At 35.6% G+C, this 15,532-nt stretch overlaps 1 protein-coding gene across 1 annotated transcript in view; it reads right to left on the bottom strand.

Annotated features, from left to right (window-relative positions):
* Positions 1-771: 771 nt before the first annotated feature.
* The window catches only part of EPYC (epiphycan), a 34,969-nt gene continuing 20,208 nt past the window's right edge, over positions 772-15,532 (bottom strand). Inside the window, exons 3-7 of the mRNA XM_017666308.2 lie at positions 12,825-12,993; positions 7,996-8,154; positions 6,959-7,161; positions 5,641-5,736; positions 772-1,022 (exon numbers count right to left, since the gene is read on the bottom strand). Coding sequence (XP_017521797.2) covers positions 852-1,022; positions 5,641-5,736; positions 6,959-7,161; positions 7,996-8,154; positions 12,825-12,993 — 798 coding nt within the window. The 3' untranslated portion in view covers positions 772-851. The remainder of the gene's footprint in view (positions 1,023-5,640; positions 5,737-6,958; positions 7,162-7,995; positions 8,155-12,824; positions 12,994-15,532) is intronic.

The raw sequence follows: 15,532 nt of genomic DNA on the forward strand, positions 1-15,532 counted from the left end.
GAAATCATGGACAAGTTATTTCTGGGAGTGGAGTTTAGGGTTTGCAACTAGAAGGAAACTCACCTTCCACTGTTTCTTTGTCATCTTTCAGTTAACCATGTGCCTGTATGATGATCATACATTTCAGAAAGATTAACTTTCCTTTAAAGGTCAGCCATGACTTCTTCTCTAGTGTGTTTATCATTCATCATCTATATTGTTCATTTGCCATATTTTATTTTTTTTCACAGGCACAGAAATATGGCAATAACTAGCTAGTTAAGCTAAGGTCTAAAATTATTTGACAGGTCTTTAATATGATAAAATATTATTCAAAAACTGAAGCTATGTGTTTTACTGTTGGATATTTTTATTGGCATGTGATGATAATGAATCTGTTCCCACAAGGCCATTATAATTTTCAAATATTTTTATTCTTTTCTTCATCTTCTCTAGTGAATTTGAAAACAGAAACATGTCAGAGTGAAAAAAAAAAGAATTGAAAGTTTAATTAAAAATATCTACTTCTTGGCAATATACCTAAAGTGTTCATTTGTAAATTTTCTTTATTATATATTTAATTTGAAATTATATAGGATATAAAACTTGCAAGTTACATGTGATTTATAAGAATACCTGTGAGATATTTTCCATCACTTTGTTCTGCTCTTTCTGTGCTGTTTGGTTTATTCCTGACTCGTGTGTTGTTTCCTTAAATTACAAAATTGTCACTGTATCTTACATCTTTTAGTTGTATGTTTTATGTAATTATGCAATTTTTCAGAACACATCATGCTGAATTTTGTTTTTGAAGAGAGCAGTAAGAATTGTTTGGTTATAGAAGGCATTATAATGCTAAGTATTATCTGAAATTAGACAAGACTCCCAACAGGCAAACGAGGAAGGCACATATATGCTTGAGGAGTTTTGCTGAGATTGATAGGGTTTCCATCCAGTCGAATGTCTTCTAGTGCCTTGCGAATATAAGTCAAATTTTTAACATTGCAGAAGGTATCTTCATGCATTTCTAGAATGTTGTTATTCTGAAAGAGATGAAAATAAATCAGAAAAAATATAACATGTACTTAGTATTATAAAATAGGTCAATTTTGCTTCCCCCTATTTTTAATCTTTTGTTTCCCCCTTCATCCAAAAATGCATGTTATATGACTGTTATACATCAAACACTTTCTGGGCAGTGGGGATAAATCAAAGAACAAAACAGACATGTACTTACCCTCTGGAGCTGGCACTTCAGTAATGGAAATACAAGAAAAGGAGGTGAAAAAACAAACTTAAAGGAAAATAATTTCCAAAAGCGATGAGTACTGTGAAGGATGATAACTGTGAAAAGTTATCTTAAGAGAGAGCAATGGAGCTGAGGAAGGAATAACAAAAATGGAATGACATGGGTGTTGAAAAAGCCAACGTAAGAATATCCCAGGCAGAGAGAATGCCAAGTTCAATTCTGAGTAATCAGCATGGTATGTTCAAGAAGGGCAAAAATGTCAACATGGCAGAAGTGAAGTGAGGGAGAGAGTGAACAAATATCAGAAAGATAAGCAGGGCCCAGAACTAGATATTTTTAAATAGTCTAATTGAATATATTTCAGATGCCATAAAATTCATCCATTTTAAATATACAGTTTAGTAGTTTTTATTATATTCACAGAGTTGTGCAACCATTACCACAATTTAATTTTAGAACATTTTAAACATCAGCCCCAAAGCTCCATAGATATTAACAATAATCCCTTGTTTTCCTCTATCATTAGCTCCTGGAAACTTCTAATCTACTTTCTGTATCTATGGATTTTCCTGTTCTGGACATTTTAATATAAATGGAATCCTACATCATCTTTTGTGACTGGGTGCTTCCATTTAGAATTGTATTATCAAGGTTCATACATGTTGAAGCATACATATATCAGTACTTCTTTCTTTTTATTCCTAATAATATTCCATTGTATGGATGTACCACATCTTTGTTTATCCACTCATCAATTAGTGGGTTGTTTCCACTTCATGGCTCTTATGAATAATGCTTCTATGAACATTTGTGTACAAGTTTTGTATGGACGTGTTTTCAATATATACCTGGGAGTTGAATTGCTGGGTCATGTAGTAACTCTATGTTTAACATTCTGAGGAACTGTCAAACTGTTTTCTGAAGTAGCTGCATCATTTTATACTCCTACTAGTAATGCCTAAGTGTTCCAATTTTCTCTGCATCCTAGTCAACATATCTAATTGTCTGTCTTTTTTTTTTTTAATTTTAGACAACCAACTTATATGAAGTGTTAGCTCATCATGGTTTAGTTCACTATTAGTGTATACAGTACAACTGATATTATATACGGATTTTGTAAGCTGCCACATTTCTGAACTCATTTAATAGCATAAATAGTTTAGGGGATCACTTATTACTTTCAATATAAAATTCAATATAAAATGTCAATTTGGGGAGAATTTCCATCTTAAGTCTTCCAAACCATGTATATGGGATTACCTTTCCTTTATTTTAGATTTCTCTTCCCAGCTTTACTGAGGTATAATTGACAAATAAAATTGTATATATTTAAGGTATACAGTGTAATGTTTTTATATACGTATGCATTCTGAAACGCTTACCACAATGAAGTTAATTAATATTTCCAGGTAACCTCACATAGTTACCTTTGTGTGTGTTTCTTGTGAGAACACCTAAGATCTGCTCTCAGCAAATTTGAAGTACACAGTATTGTATTATTAACTGTAGTCATCATGCTCTACATTATATCTCCCAAACTGATTCATCCTGAATAACTAAAACTCTACATTATTTGATCAGCATCTTCCCAGATCCCTCACTCCTTAGCTCCCAGCAACCACTATTCTCCTCTTTGCTTCTGTGAGTTGAACTTTTTCAGATTCACTTAGCATAATGCTCTCCAGTTTCATTTATGTTGTTGCAAGTGGGAGATTTTCTTCTAAAGGCTGACTAACATTCCGTTGTATACATATACCACAATTTCTTTATCAGTTCATCTATTGATAGACACATAGGTTTCTTCCATATTTTGACTATTGTGAATAATGCTTCAGTGAACATGGGAGTGTAGATATTTCTTCAAGATACTGATTTCCATTTCCTTGGATGTAAATCCAGAAGTGAAATCATTGGATCATTTAATAGTTCTGTATTTAATTTTTTGAAAGACCTCCATACTGTTTCCCATAATGACTGCACCACTTTCATTACCACCCACAGTGAACAAAGGTTCTCTTTATTCTACATCTTTGCCAACACTTGTTATCTTTGGTCTTTTTGATAATAGCCATTTAATGAGGTGACATCTCACTGTGGCTTTGATTTGCATTTCCCTGGTGATTAGTGAAGGTGAGCATCTTTTCATATAGCTATTGGCCATCTCTCTGTCTTCTCTTGTGAAAATGTCTATTCAGGTACTTTGCCAAATTTTAATCAGGTTATTTGGGGTTTTTTTTTGTCCTATTGAGTTGTTTGACTTCTGTATATGTTTGGATGCTGACTCCTTCTCAAATGTATGGTTTGCAAATATTTTCTCCCATTCCATAGTTACCTCTTCTCTCTTGATTGTTTCCTTTGCTGTGCAGAAGTCTTTCAACAGTATGTCGTAGCTTTCAGTACACAAATCTTGTATTTCTTTTGTTAAAATTATCTTGACAGTTTATACTTCACACTTTCTGATGCATATTGTTTACAATCATTACATAAGGATTGTATAACTATGTAGCATTGATTAATAATGATAGATAATGACTATATAATTGTTGTTAGGTACATATATGTTTATACTTACATATTTCTGATGGATTGACCCTGTTATCATTACAAAGTATTAGGAAAACAGATTTAATGCTGATGTACTGTACTATTGCCTTTGGTAGGTAATAGATACATTTAAAAAATAATAATTGCACCTCACATTTAAGTACTTACCATGTTCCAGTAACTGTACTAGTCACTTTATAAACAAGAACTGAGATGCAGGTAAGTTCAGATGTTCGTCCAATGTATAGATAGTGTTGGAAGCAGAATTTCAGCGCAGGGAATCTACTTTTGCCAGAGCCTTTATTCTTAATTACTATAATGTTTGCAAGCATTTTTTCAAAAGAATCAAAAATGGTGTTTTTATGTAATCATTAAAAGTACATATAAATTGAAAACAATGTCAATTATTTATACTGGATATCAGTGAGGTGGTCATAAAAATGACATATTTTAAAAGGTGCACTTAATGCCTTTTAAAACGTTAGAATAGGAAATGTAAATCCAGTTACTTAAAAGAAAATCTCATTGTATATTGTGTTTAAATATAAAATCAGAGACCTAGTTACATTATAAGGTGAGTATCATCACAAACAATAGGAATAAAATTTAATTCAGAATTGGAAAACACATTCCAAAATTTCTTGGAAGATTCCCTTGAAAATCCTTTCAGACATAAAACAAGGCAAGAAATTCTCATACATCTAGAAATTCACACACACACACACACACACACACACACACACACACACACACTCCTGGCAAAACAGGAGAGGCAGAGAGCCGTCCAGAAACAAGATGATGACCAAAAAGGACATACACATCAAGGAAGCAAAAATAGAAGAAATTTCAAAAGAGACAGGACTCCAAGATTCATAAGCAGATAAACACAAAGACACCAAAAAAGTATGGAAAGATATATATTAACAGGAAGAAAAGACACAGACATAAATATTTACAGAATCCACAGGTAAAACATGGGAATCAGAGATCTGCTCTGATAGCAAAGCCACTTCTCGTAAAGATTTGTACTTTTTCTGCTCAAAAATTGTAATATTACACTATCACATTGAGCATACAATGGTATGTTCTCTACAGATTTATTCTACTGAACAGATGAAATTATTAGAGGAAGTTGATTATAGCTGCAGACCAAAGTTATTCACATCTGAAATAAGAAACTATTTATCTTTCTTGGTTTTAACAACAAAAAAATGTTTGTGTTAATTGAACATATTTTAATATATTTAATGAAATATTTTTAGAAAATATGACACTAACATTTTAAAAAATGTGCTTTTCAGTCATTACTTCAGAGATAAAATATGCCTTAATGGGATTTAAAATAACACAAATTTTCAAATCTGTTTGTTTAGGGAAAAACTGTATTTTCTTAATCCATAAAGATGTAAGCCTGTCATCTCTCGGTGGATAGGAATGCCCTAGGATTGAATTGAATTCAATACATCAAACCTAAAATAAAAACAAAGGTTGTCATTTTTCCCCCCAAAGGCTAGAAATGAAATGAGATTTTTCTCTCTCCCTTTTTCTCTTCCATTTTTAATTTTTACACATTTTGTCAGGCACGGAAGCTTTCAGATTTTTTTTTTCAAAGGAAGTTTTTTGTGTCAAAAAGATGCATTATGATTTGAAAATGAAGTTGAAAGTTTTCGGAAATCAATCCGTATAGACAAAGTCAGGAATGTGCAAATACTTTGAACTCAAGATTGAGAGAGAGAATGAATGAGAGAGGGGAGAAAAATTGTCACAGTGTGTCAAAGTGCCATTATCAACAGCTCCCTGTGTCCTGATTCCTCCTCTGTGCTTCTGTTTTCCATGGAGCAGTTGGGCATACCTCACCAGAAGCCTACCTGGAGGTGGAGGGCTCGTAGGTTTTCAGGGAGTGGCAGAGGGATGTGGTCCAAGTTGTTATCAGTGAGGTAGAGATGACGGAGGTCATACATATCCTGTAAACATACCAAATGTAGAGACTTAATAGAAATTAGTGGGGCCACAGTTTTATTTACCATTCCCTGTCTATGCAGCTATTTGTAGAATAATCATGTCAGTTCAGGTCTTGTTTTGTAAAGTTGAAACAGATTAGTCTTCACATTACTAGACAATTCAAGTGAGTTTTGGAAGAATTGACTGTAAGCAAATATTTCTTGATGAAAATGAAAAGTGTTTCTCAATCTCTGGGATGAATCTTGCTTTTTCCACTCTCACTTTCTCAATTCAAGAAAGGCAGCTACTTCCCATGGAAGATAAGAGAACAAAAGTCCGTTCTTTATAGCTCAGGGACCAGGAAAAGGGCAGTCTAGCAAGACAGTAAACATTTAGATAACATTTGCACTTTAGAAAAAACACCACCGAACAAACTGTGACTCATCATCACCCACACCAACCTATAGCTGAGAGTGGAGCCTGAACTTTGACCCTCGCCAGGCTATCATTAGGTGCACAAGTGCTCTTGCCTACCAGGGTGGGATGCATGAGGGCTAGTGGAGAGACAAGATTTTCACCATTGCTCAGGGCTAATGGGTCCACACGTCCTGCTGTGGTTTCCCTGGGAGTAACATGGTGTCCCCTCAAACAGTGTTTCAAGTTTATTTGTTCAACATATCTTTAGAGGAGCACTTTAAATGGAGTAAGAGTGGGTAAGAAAGCCATTTGGTCACTGTTCTCATAATGCAAAACACTCCATGCTGTTATTCTAAGCAAGTCAGCCTAGCCCCAAACTTGCTTCCTTCACTTAGAAACAAAATTCCTAAGATTAACTGAATCCAACCTCTTTACAAGGTATTTAGAAGCCTTCTACCCTCAAGGCACCACCCACACCCTGCACAAGTAGCTGCCCTTTTAACCACAAAAAAATATTCGCCTTCGGTGGTGTTTTTGGGAAATACAAATTCTCTGGCTTACACCATTTCCAGATGCTCTTTAAAGATTAGTAGTCCTGGTAGCCACCCCACTTCTTATTCCAGCTCTGTTTTCTGGTGCTTGACCAGCCTCAGAATTTACCAGAACACAGTATTTCCCAAAAGCTTGATAATTATAGTGTTGTAAAGTTTATTTTAGGAGTCAAAAGTCTCATCAAATCAAATCCCTTTATGGAAATGAAAAGGTCAGTCATTGACAGCAGCTGGAAGGAGAAGATGAGAGTCTTTCATTTCCAAATTTAAAACTCACTTTAAATGCTTCTTGCTTTATTCCTTTCCTTCCAAGTCTATTGTTGCTGATATCAATAAATGTCAGAGTGGTGGGCAGTTCTGGAAGTTGCCTTATTTTGTTGTCACGCAGGACAAGCTCTTGGAGTTGAGGAAGCTTTCTGAACGCATCTTCATCAATCTCAGATATTAGATTTGATGTCAGATCAATCCTTCTTAAATCATCTGTAAGAAAAATGAAGTCGATAAATACTCTTGAATATATTTTGCTCACATAAATATATGAATAAAAATTTTCTCACATACAAACAAATGTAAAGTTAACTAGCAATGGACAGTTAAGGAGATAATTATTTCTAAATACAGTATAAAAATTTGTTAGCTCTCAAATATTCATATTTATGCACTTAGAAGAAAATGCAGCTTTAACAAAGAATTGACACATTATATTTAAAATAAGTAGTCTTTTCGCTATGTAATTAATAAATTTTGTCTTGATTTTACTGCTTAAAACGTTTTCTTGAGTGATGGCAGATTGTTGTATTCTTTAATAGTCATAGATACATTAACATTAAAATACAAATGCATTAAAAAGAAATTTTCAAAAGATGAAAAGACTTTTTGAAGATAAGTACCAGAGTTCTTCTAAATTGACAATTATAAAGTCAAAATTTAGGCTTGTATTCATCCATCATAAAACAGTTGTGCTTTAATGAAATTCTATTCAAACAAACAAATCCTGGAAAATATAGGACCATGACATTTTGCTCTTAATGTCATAACATGATAATGAGTCCTGGTTTATAAAGTATAATTATTTATGATTTCTATGAAGTTGAAAATAGTTTATTTGAAAATATCAACAACTATATAGTTTCATCATAACCTTTAATTATTCATCATTTTTCTTACAATTAAAACAAGCCTTCAAAATTCAGATAAGAAAAAATAATTGATTTATGAGTTACATTTCGATATTCAGATTTCAGTGTTATCATTTTATAATGCAAACATGTTAGGAAAGTGTGAAGAAGAGAAGAATATTAATGTCATCCATACTCAGGCTGGCAAAGTCATTTTTGTTGATCTTTTTAATTCTGTTAAAGCGGGAATAGAAATAAGCAGTGTTCTTGGGCAGTGGAGGGATAGCATCAAGTTCACGGTCATCGCAGTACACGGTGGTGCGTATGCAAGCGCACAGAAGGCAGGTTGGAAAGTCTAAAAGATACAGGGAAATAATTACATGTAAGTAACAAAAGCAATGTTTAAGAAACAATATGATTAGTCGCTTATTAAACAAGATTAGAGTCTCATCTGGACCATCCTGGTATGTTTCATACTTGTCCATATAATTTTATGTAAGTGGATATTGAAGCTGAATAGATAAATTAAAGCTGCCACAATAATTAATATACTTTTTGTAATGTTTTAAAGATTTATTTTAAATTACTGAGTGGATACAATGTGGTTGTTTTTATACTAATTAGAAATTCTATTTTCACGTGTACATACTAAGATTGTGGTTTTTATAAAGGTAAAACATCACATACAATTTTATTAGGTCTTTGGGTCAATATTTAAACACGCTACTGAAACAAAATCTGCTTCAAGAAAAACATAGGGTAATAACCATTAATATTAATTCACTCAATATGTGTTTATTGAGTTCTTCTATGTAAATGACACTGTGTTAGCTGGAGAAACTGGTGGGCACAAAGACACAGTACTATTTTACGATATGCTCTCTAAGATGAATGTTAGTCACACAAACAGATGAAATGATGACTGTCGTAAATGCCACGAAATACCACGTAAGTATGAGATAAGGGAATTTGACCCCGTCCGAGTGTCATGGTTCTCTGAGCAGGTGGTCACTGCGTTGAGATCTGCAGGACAAGGAGCTGACTATGTGGGAGGGAAGAGTGAGGGCAGCATCACGTGCCAAGTCCCTTCGCTGAAAGATGGTCCACGTGGCTGTAGCACAGAGCACGGGGATGTGTGGGATATGATGTACAGAGGACATACCGGCTATGTTACAGATTTTGGTCCTTATTCTCAGGATGGGCAGGGGTATCACATGATCATATTTGCATATTAAGAGGTCACTCTGCTTGAATATATGGTGGAAGACCGGGGCAGGGCCCGTGGGCACTGTGGAGATGAGTTGTTGTTGAGATAAAAGATCATGGTTCTTTGCTAGAGTCACGGTGATAGAAGAGGCAACAGACCAAAGATATGTGAGGCTGGACTGTATCTCAACGTATTCTCTCTCTCTCTCTCTCTCACACACACACACACACACACGCACACACACCTACCCCTCCTTCACTCTCTCTTTAGTGATCATGTAGATGACAGTGAGCTTCCAATGGAGCTAGAGAAGCAATGACCAGAGGATAGGAGGAAAACAGGATGGGGCACTACTTTTATGGGGGCCGAGTGGGGTGAATTTGAAGGAAAGGGAACAGAAAGCAATCTAAGGCTGCTGAGATGTCAGGAAATTAAGGGCTGCAAAACGTCTCGGGTTATTGCCTTGTTTGTAGGAGACTTGAGCAAGAGCTGTGGAGTGATGAGGCTGGAAACCAGATTACAGCCAATTAAGGAGGCAGGTGGAGTTGAGGAAATAGTTACATCAAATATGGACAATACTAGAGATGTTTGTGAGGAAGGAGGGAAGAGAGAAGGTGCTAAGTGTAAGAAGACGTATTTGTGGGATGTATGATGAGGGAAACCGGGAGAGAATTGAAGAACAGGACCCAAAGGATGAGAGGTTGAATATAAAAAGGATCCCGAGAGAGCAGGAGGAAAGGAGAATTGAAGCTGAGTGGGAAGGATTCTCATCCCACATGGGGGAGACAGGCAGTTCCTCTGTTGTGATAGGAAGAGAGGGGGATAAGGTACATGGGTGCAGATGTAACTAAACATTATGTCAGAGGTAGAAAGACCACAGAGCTACTGCCCTAAAGACAAAGACTGCACTTTGTCAAATGGGAGGCTAAGCTATCTGATGAGCTGAAAGAGTGTAGGCAGGAGGAGAGAAGAGGCTGCAAGATGTGAGATGACTAGAACAGGAAATCGCCAGGAGAGCAGCTGGAAGAAGAAAGTGATAGAAGGGCTTTCTTTCTAGGCATTGCTCAGGGATCAGTTCATCCCAATTTAGCTGGGACTGTTCCAGCTTTAGCATGTAGCCTCCCCCGCAGGCAAGCTGGGCCACTTGGTTGTCTCAGTTGAGAGATCCAGTTGTGGTTTGTGATTTGTGATCAAGAGCTCATGATGCACCTATGAAATTCTTACTGTTATCATTAAGTAGAAAAATCAGGTACAGTAACAATGTCAGGAATGGAAACTATTTTAGGAATGGAAATCTAGGGGGAAAATTAAGGGGGAGCTATAAAATATTTAATGTTTGCTAATTTCTCCATTCATTATAAAGTAATATTTGCCACTTCTAAATTTTTAGAAATCAGGGAATTTGAATCTTCTCTGTATTCATGGCCTTGCTAATTTAACAATCATTGCTTAGGGTAATTTATATATTCACACCAGTTATAATTTAATTTTAGCTTTCCCATTCATAGCTCAAGCTGACTTTATATGGATTTACACTATTACTTTTAGAAATTTGTACTAATAGTGAAAAAATGATATTTTAATTTTTAACATTCTAAATATTTCCGAACTATTTAACTCCAATGAATTTATAAGATTTCAATTTAATTTTAAAATTTAGAATCTATGGTGGTGTTTTTTTCTTTGGGAATTAAAATGTTAATTAAGTTTTAACTTTATTACTCATCCTTAGACTAGAGATAAAATTTGCTTTAAAGTCACAGATTTTTTAATATTGTTTCAGAACGGACATTTCTATTGTTCCTGACTCTGCTAAAAGACTTGATTGTAGGTAATGATGGCAAATCCATCAATATTTGAAGGATCTAAAGTCACTTAAAAGTAAGTAATGTTCCAGGGTTATTCAATTTTCCCATTTTGAGTGCTTCACTATGTACTTATCTTTCCTTCTATTGTAAGTGTATCTTCTTAGTTCTGCTTATATAAGTATTCGACTGCTCCACAGAAAGTTAACTATGTGGAAAGAATATGATGTAGTGATTAAAAACATTGGCTTAGGATTGATCGGTCTCTGCATTCCAGCACTGCTACATCCTGCCTCCAGGATCTTAGGCAACTTTTGCAGTATGTTGGAGCCTTAGTTTTCCTGTTTATAAAGTGGTGATAATACCTCGTACTTAGTGCTATTGCAGCTCTTCAAAAGAGTTAAGGTCCATAAAACACTTTAGTGGCTGGAGTATAATCAGCAATTCACAAAATACAAATTTTTACATTACTTGCTGGTGAACAGTTAAAAACTCATAGAGACAGAGAGTAGATTGGTAGTTACCAGGGGCTGGGGTAGGGAGAAATGCGGAATTGTTGTTCCACACGTATAAAGTTTGTTATGCAAAATGATCAAGTTCTAGAAATCTGCTATATGACGTAGAGTCTATAGTTAACCATGCTGTATTGTACACTGAAGAATTTTGAGAGTAAAAAAGTATAACTTTTCTATTGAAAATAGAATAATGAGAATAACATTTATTTTTATGATGAGATTAACTAACATTATGTTTGCTATGGGCTAGGCACTAAATTCATTCATTTAATGCTTAGAACAGCTCTATGAAGGAAGATGTATTACTTATTAGCCCTCTTTTTAGATGAGAAAACTAAGCCAAAAAAAAAATTTGTAGTCTTGTTCAAGACTGTATATCCAGCAAGTTGCAAAGTTGGGATTTGAATGTTCTTCCCTCTCTTGTTTCCGCAGTGTGTTCTGTGCAGAGTTTTCTCCTATTCCCTGCAATGCATTATTGCCTCTAAATGTGTTACGTCTGTATCCATAACAGTAGTCATTTTAAGATAAATTTTGTATCTCCAGGACATAGAGTACAGAGACAGTTGAGACTAAATAAACCTTGGCACTGGGAACCCTACTCATTTGTGCTATAACCCTTCTCTGTGCCATTCCTTGGGTGTGAAATTATTCTGGGGTGAGTCCCCTTGGGTACCCCCATACTTCACACTGACAAATTCTAACAAGAAATACAGACAAATCGTAGAATCACAATTAGCACCAGGAATACCTTCTCATGAACTAAAAGACTTTGGTTTAGATCACCTTCAGGCTGTACAAAGTGGAGTACAACGTCACACAACACTTTCCTTTCTTTTCCTTTCTCTAGCGCTTTCTAGGAGTGACTGAAAAGAAGCCTGTTTTCCAGTATGATCACAAGCAAGAATCAGAATAGGCTTGCTTCAAACCCAGTGTATGAGACTAATACTCACTAAGTCTGCAAATTCCCAACCTTTTTGAGCTAATATCCTCAGTCATAATGAAAAGATTAACACTAACACCTTCACAGCAAGACTGTAATAGTCAAATGAGATAATGTGACATGCTGAGCATGATGGTCCACAGGTAGTATGTGCACAACCAATGTAATATTATTATTAGTACCATTGTCATCCTCATCTGTCATCACCTTATCACCCTGAACTGCTGTGGCCTGATCTCTCAGATGTCAATTCTGATCTTGCTAATAGTGTGTCCTCTGTTCTAGAAATGCATTTCACCACAAAGGTTTTGAGTAGTGATGCCAGACAAATATTTTCAACCCCAACCTTTGGTTATTCAATAATTTCCATCATTATAGAGCTGAATTACTAAAACTGCTTTGTATTTGAATACAAAATATGTGTGTATCTCGTGCTTCAAACCTAACCTACTGCATAACTTTCCCCTTGGCTTGCATGTGTTCCTCTGGAGTAGGTGCTCCGCAGTTTGAGGGATGACCAAGTGGATTTAATTACAAGTCAACTTTGACGGAGCCGACCTTCACTGGTGTGTGGGCCCAGGACCCCGGGGAATTCGGGCTCCTGTGGGGAAGAGCCATCGATCAGCCTAGGGGTGGACTCCTCCTCCTCCTCTTCAGCCTCCTCTGGTTGTGGGGGCGGGGTGAGGAGCTCTCTGTTCCCTGAAGGCATCACTGTCGCTATTTCAACCTGAAAAAGAAGCCGAATTTCATCAATCAGGTACCCTTCCTTCTCAATCAGCCTGTGCGGCAATGACACTGATTTAAAATGCATCCGTTCTTTGCCACAAGAGGTCACTCGTGTTCTGAAATTCAACCCAGTGTGCTGGGACCGGCCTGCCTGGAAAGGTATGTGTGGGTCTACGACTATTATTGCTTTTAGTTAATCTTGTTCCCTCAAATCTTACTAATAGTTTGCAATACCCTCCACCTTCCAGCTCCCCCACCTTTTTTTGGTCTTGCTCTTCTCAACATCCCTATGAATTCATTTCATAGGTTTCAAAAAACTTCTTTTATTGTTTTCTAAATAGCATTGCAAGAATGCATTATTATTCTCATGATAGAGTCAAATTGGTCTAGAAGTGTGCAGAGTAAAATTCTAAAGTCCCCTTCACCCTGCAACTCTAATCCTACTTCCAATGAAGGTAATAACCAATAAGAAATTGATATGTATGCTCCAGTCTTTTTAATTCTTCATTTTCTAGGTGCAAATATTTGTTCCTGGACAACTTATAGGTCCTTCAATTGTATTTGACTGAAACGTATCCTTTCTACTATAATAAAATATATATGATACAGACATGAAAACTGTATGATTTGGTTATGATAGGTCATTTCTCATACATTTTCACTATTTTTTTGAGTAACAAGTATTATCAACTGTATTTGGGTATGTTAAAATTGACCTTTCTAAGAGCTTTGACAATAGGAGGGATTTAAAAAATTGAAAAAGTACTCTTTTTTTCAGCATTTATATTTTAGATTACACTTGCTTTTCTCTTCTTACTTGCATACTTTAAGTAATGAGTTATTTCTTTCAAGAACACTGTTAATCTCAACTCCCTTCTTATGTTTCAATGTGTGTTCCTTTGAATTACTTTATAAACATCTACCTTCCTGATGACTTTGTATCCTTGGGCAGGAAATACGCTCAAGAAAATTCTTCCAACAACATGCAAGACCCACTATTTGGGGCCTCATTTCCTCATGGCATTCCCAGAAATCCCAGATTCCCTCTTTACCAGCCTGATACAACTTGTTGATTCTTTTCACCCATCTCCTTTATTTGCTTTCATTAAACAAGAAAAAAAAAAACCACGCAAATTCCTTTCTAATGTATTTAATATCAAAATGATATGCAAGCTTTCATGTATAAAATAGTTACATAGCTTGGCCAGATGCTTTCTGGATATTTTAAATAGATGTTTTAGATAACCATAGCATTTGAAAGAAATACCTGCTATTTAATGTCACTTTTGCTACATTTGAATACATTGCTTCACAAATGGAAATTATCCTTTTAAAGAAACACTGAACTTTCTTTTGTCAGTTCACATTTCTGAATTGTGTCTCCTGTGTTTCTTCAAATTCTGTTTCAGCCCTTCCTACACTGTACTATACTGGCTGCCTCAGTTTTCTGCCTTTCCAAGCCTATTATATGGTACACTCTGAGTTATGTTTTTTATCTTTGTACCTCAAAGCTGTAGCATAATAGGCAATCAATAAAAACTTACTGAATATAATAAAAAATGCTTGTCCAAACTATATCTAATTTACAGCTCTTTGCTTACTTTTAGAAATTGCTGATAAGAATTAATGGATCAACCAAATCATATTGTATTTGATGCAGCAGGAAGCCATACATGAAGATATTGTAAAACTTGGCCAGAAATCTCCACTTGAGAAGATTGGGCACACTTCCTTAAACAGAGAGACATACGGTTCCCATCTGCAGGACCAGAATGAGGCAGATTCAGAAGGAATGGATTTGCAGAAACCAAAAGGAGGCTCCAGGAAGAGCGGAAATTGAGACAGATGTTTCATGGAATGGAGGCAGCCTAAAGGGAGAAGCACATTCCAGACACATTGCCTTGAATCTTTAGTTTTGTAGGAAAAATATTTGCACATACTTTTTACAGATGATTTGTTTTTCCACTTATTTGACATGAAGCTGTAAGATCTCACTTGTCATCCAATATAATGAGGCAAAACAGCTTTTGTGTTTACCAAAAACTGTTTTGTCCATGCTTAGCTGCTAATAGAATGTGAATGTTGAACAACTTTTAAGACCAAGGGAAAGAAATACCTTTTCAGTTTAGCAAAATTGCAGAACAGTAACCTCAAAGTACTGTGCTAGTGAGCATTTTGCATTGCACATTCATTCTCACTACTGAATAGGAATGATTTGGCTTCTTCTGTCTGTTATTTCCTCTTTTAACTATTTTCAACCTGTGGTAAGAAGTGGTGAAGCAATGAATGCAAAGAAATGAGGCCAGGGAAACATGACCACCTGGCTTTCCATGTGGCTGACTTTTATGCTTATGATGCAGAAACCTAAATTTGGGAGTAAACAAACAGCCAGAAAATATCCCTGCCCCTTTTTCTCACACTTCTATTGGTAGCTTGACTCAAATGCCTGTGTACCTGAGCCTCTGATATATTCACTCTTGAGAGTTTTCCTCCATTCTTTTTCCTTTTACAACTACTTGTTTTACTCTGACTTGCCTCCT

The sequence above is a fragment of the Manis javanica genome, chromosome 10 (assembly GCF_040802235.1).
Source record: "Manis javanica isolate MJ-LG chromosome 10, MJ_LKY, whole genome shotgun sequence".
Lineage (NCBI taxonomy): Eukaryota > Metazoa > Chordata > Mammalia > Pholidota > Manidae > Manis > Manis javanica.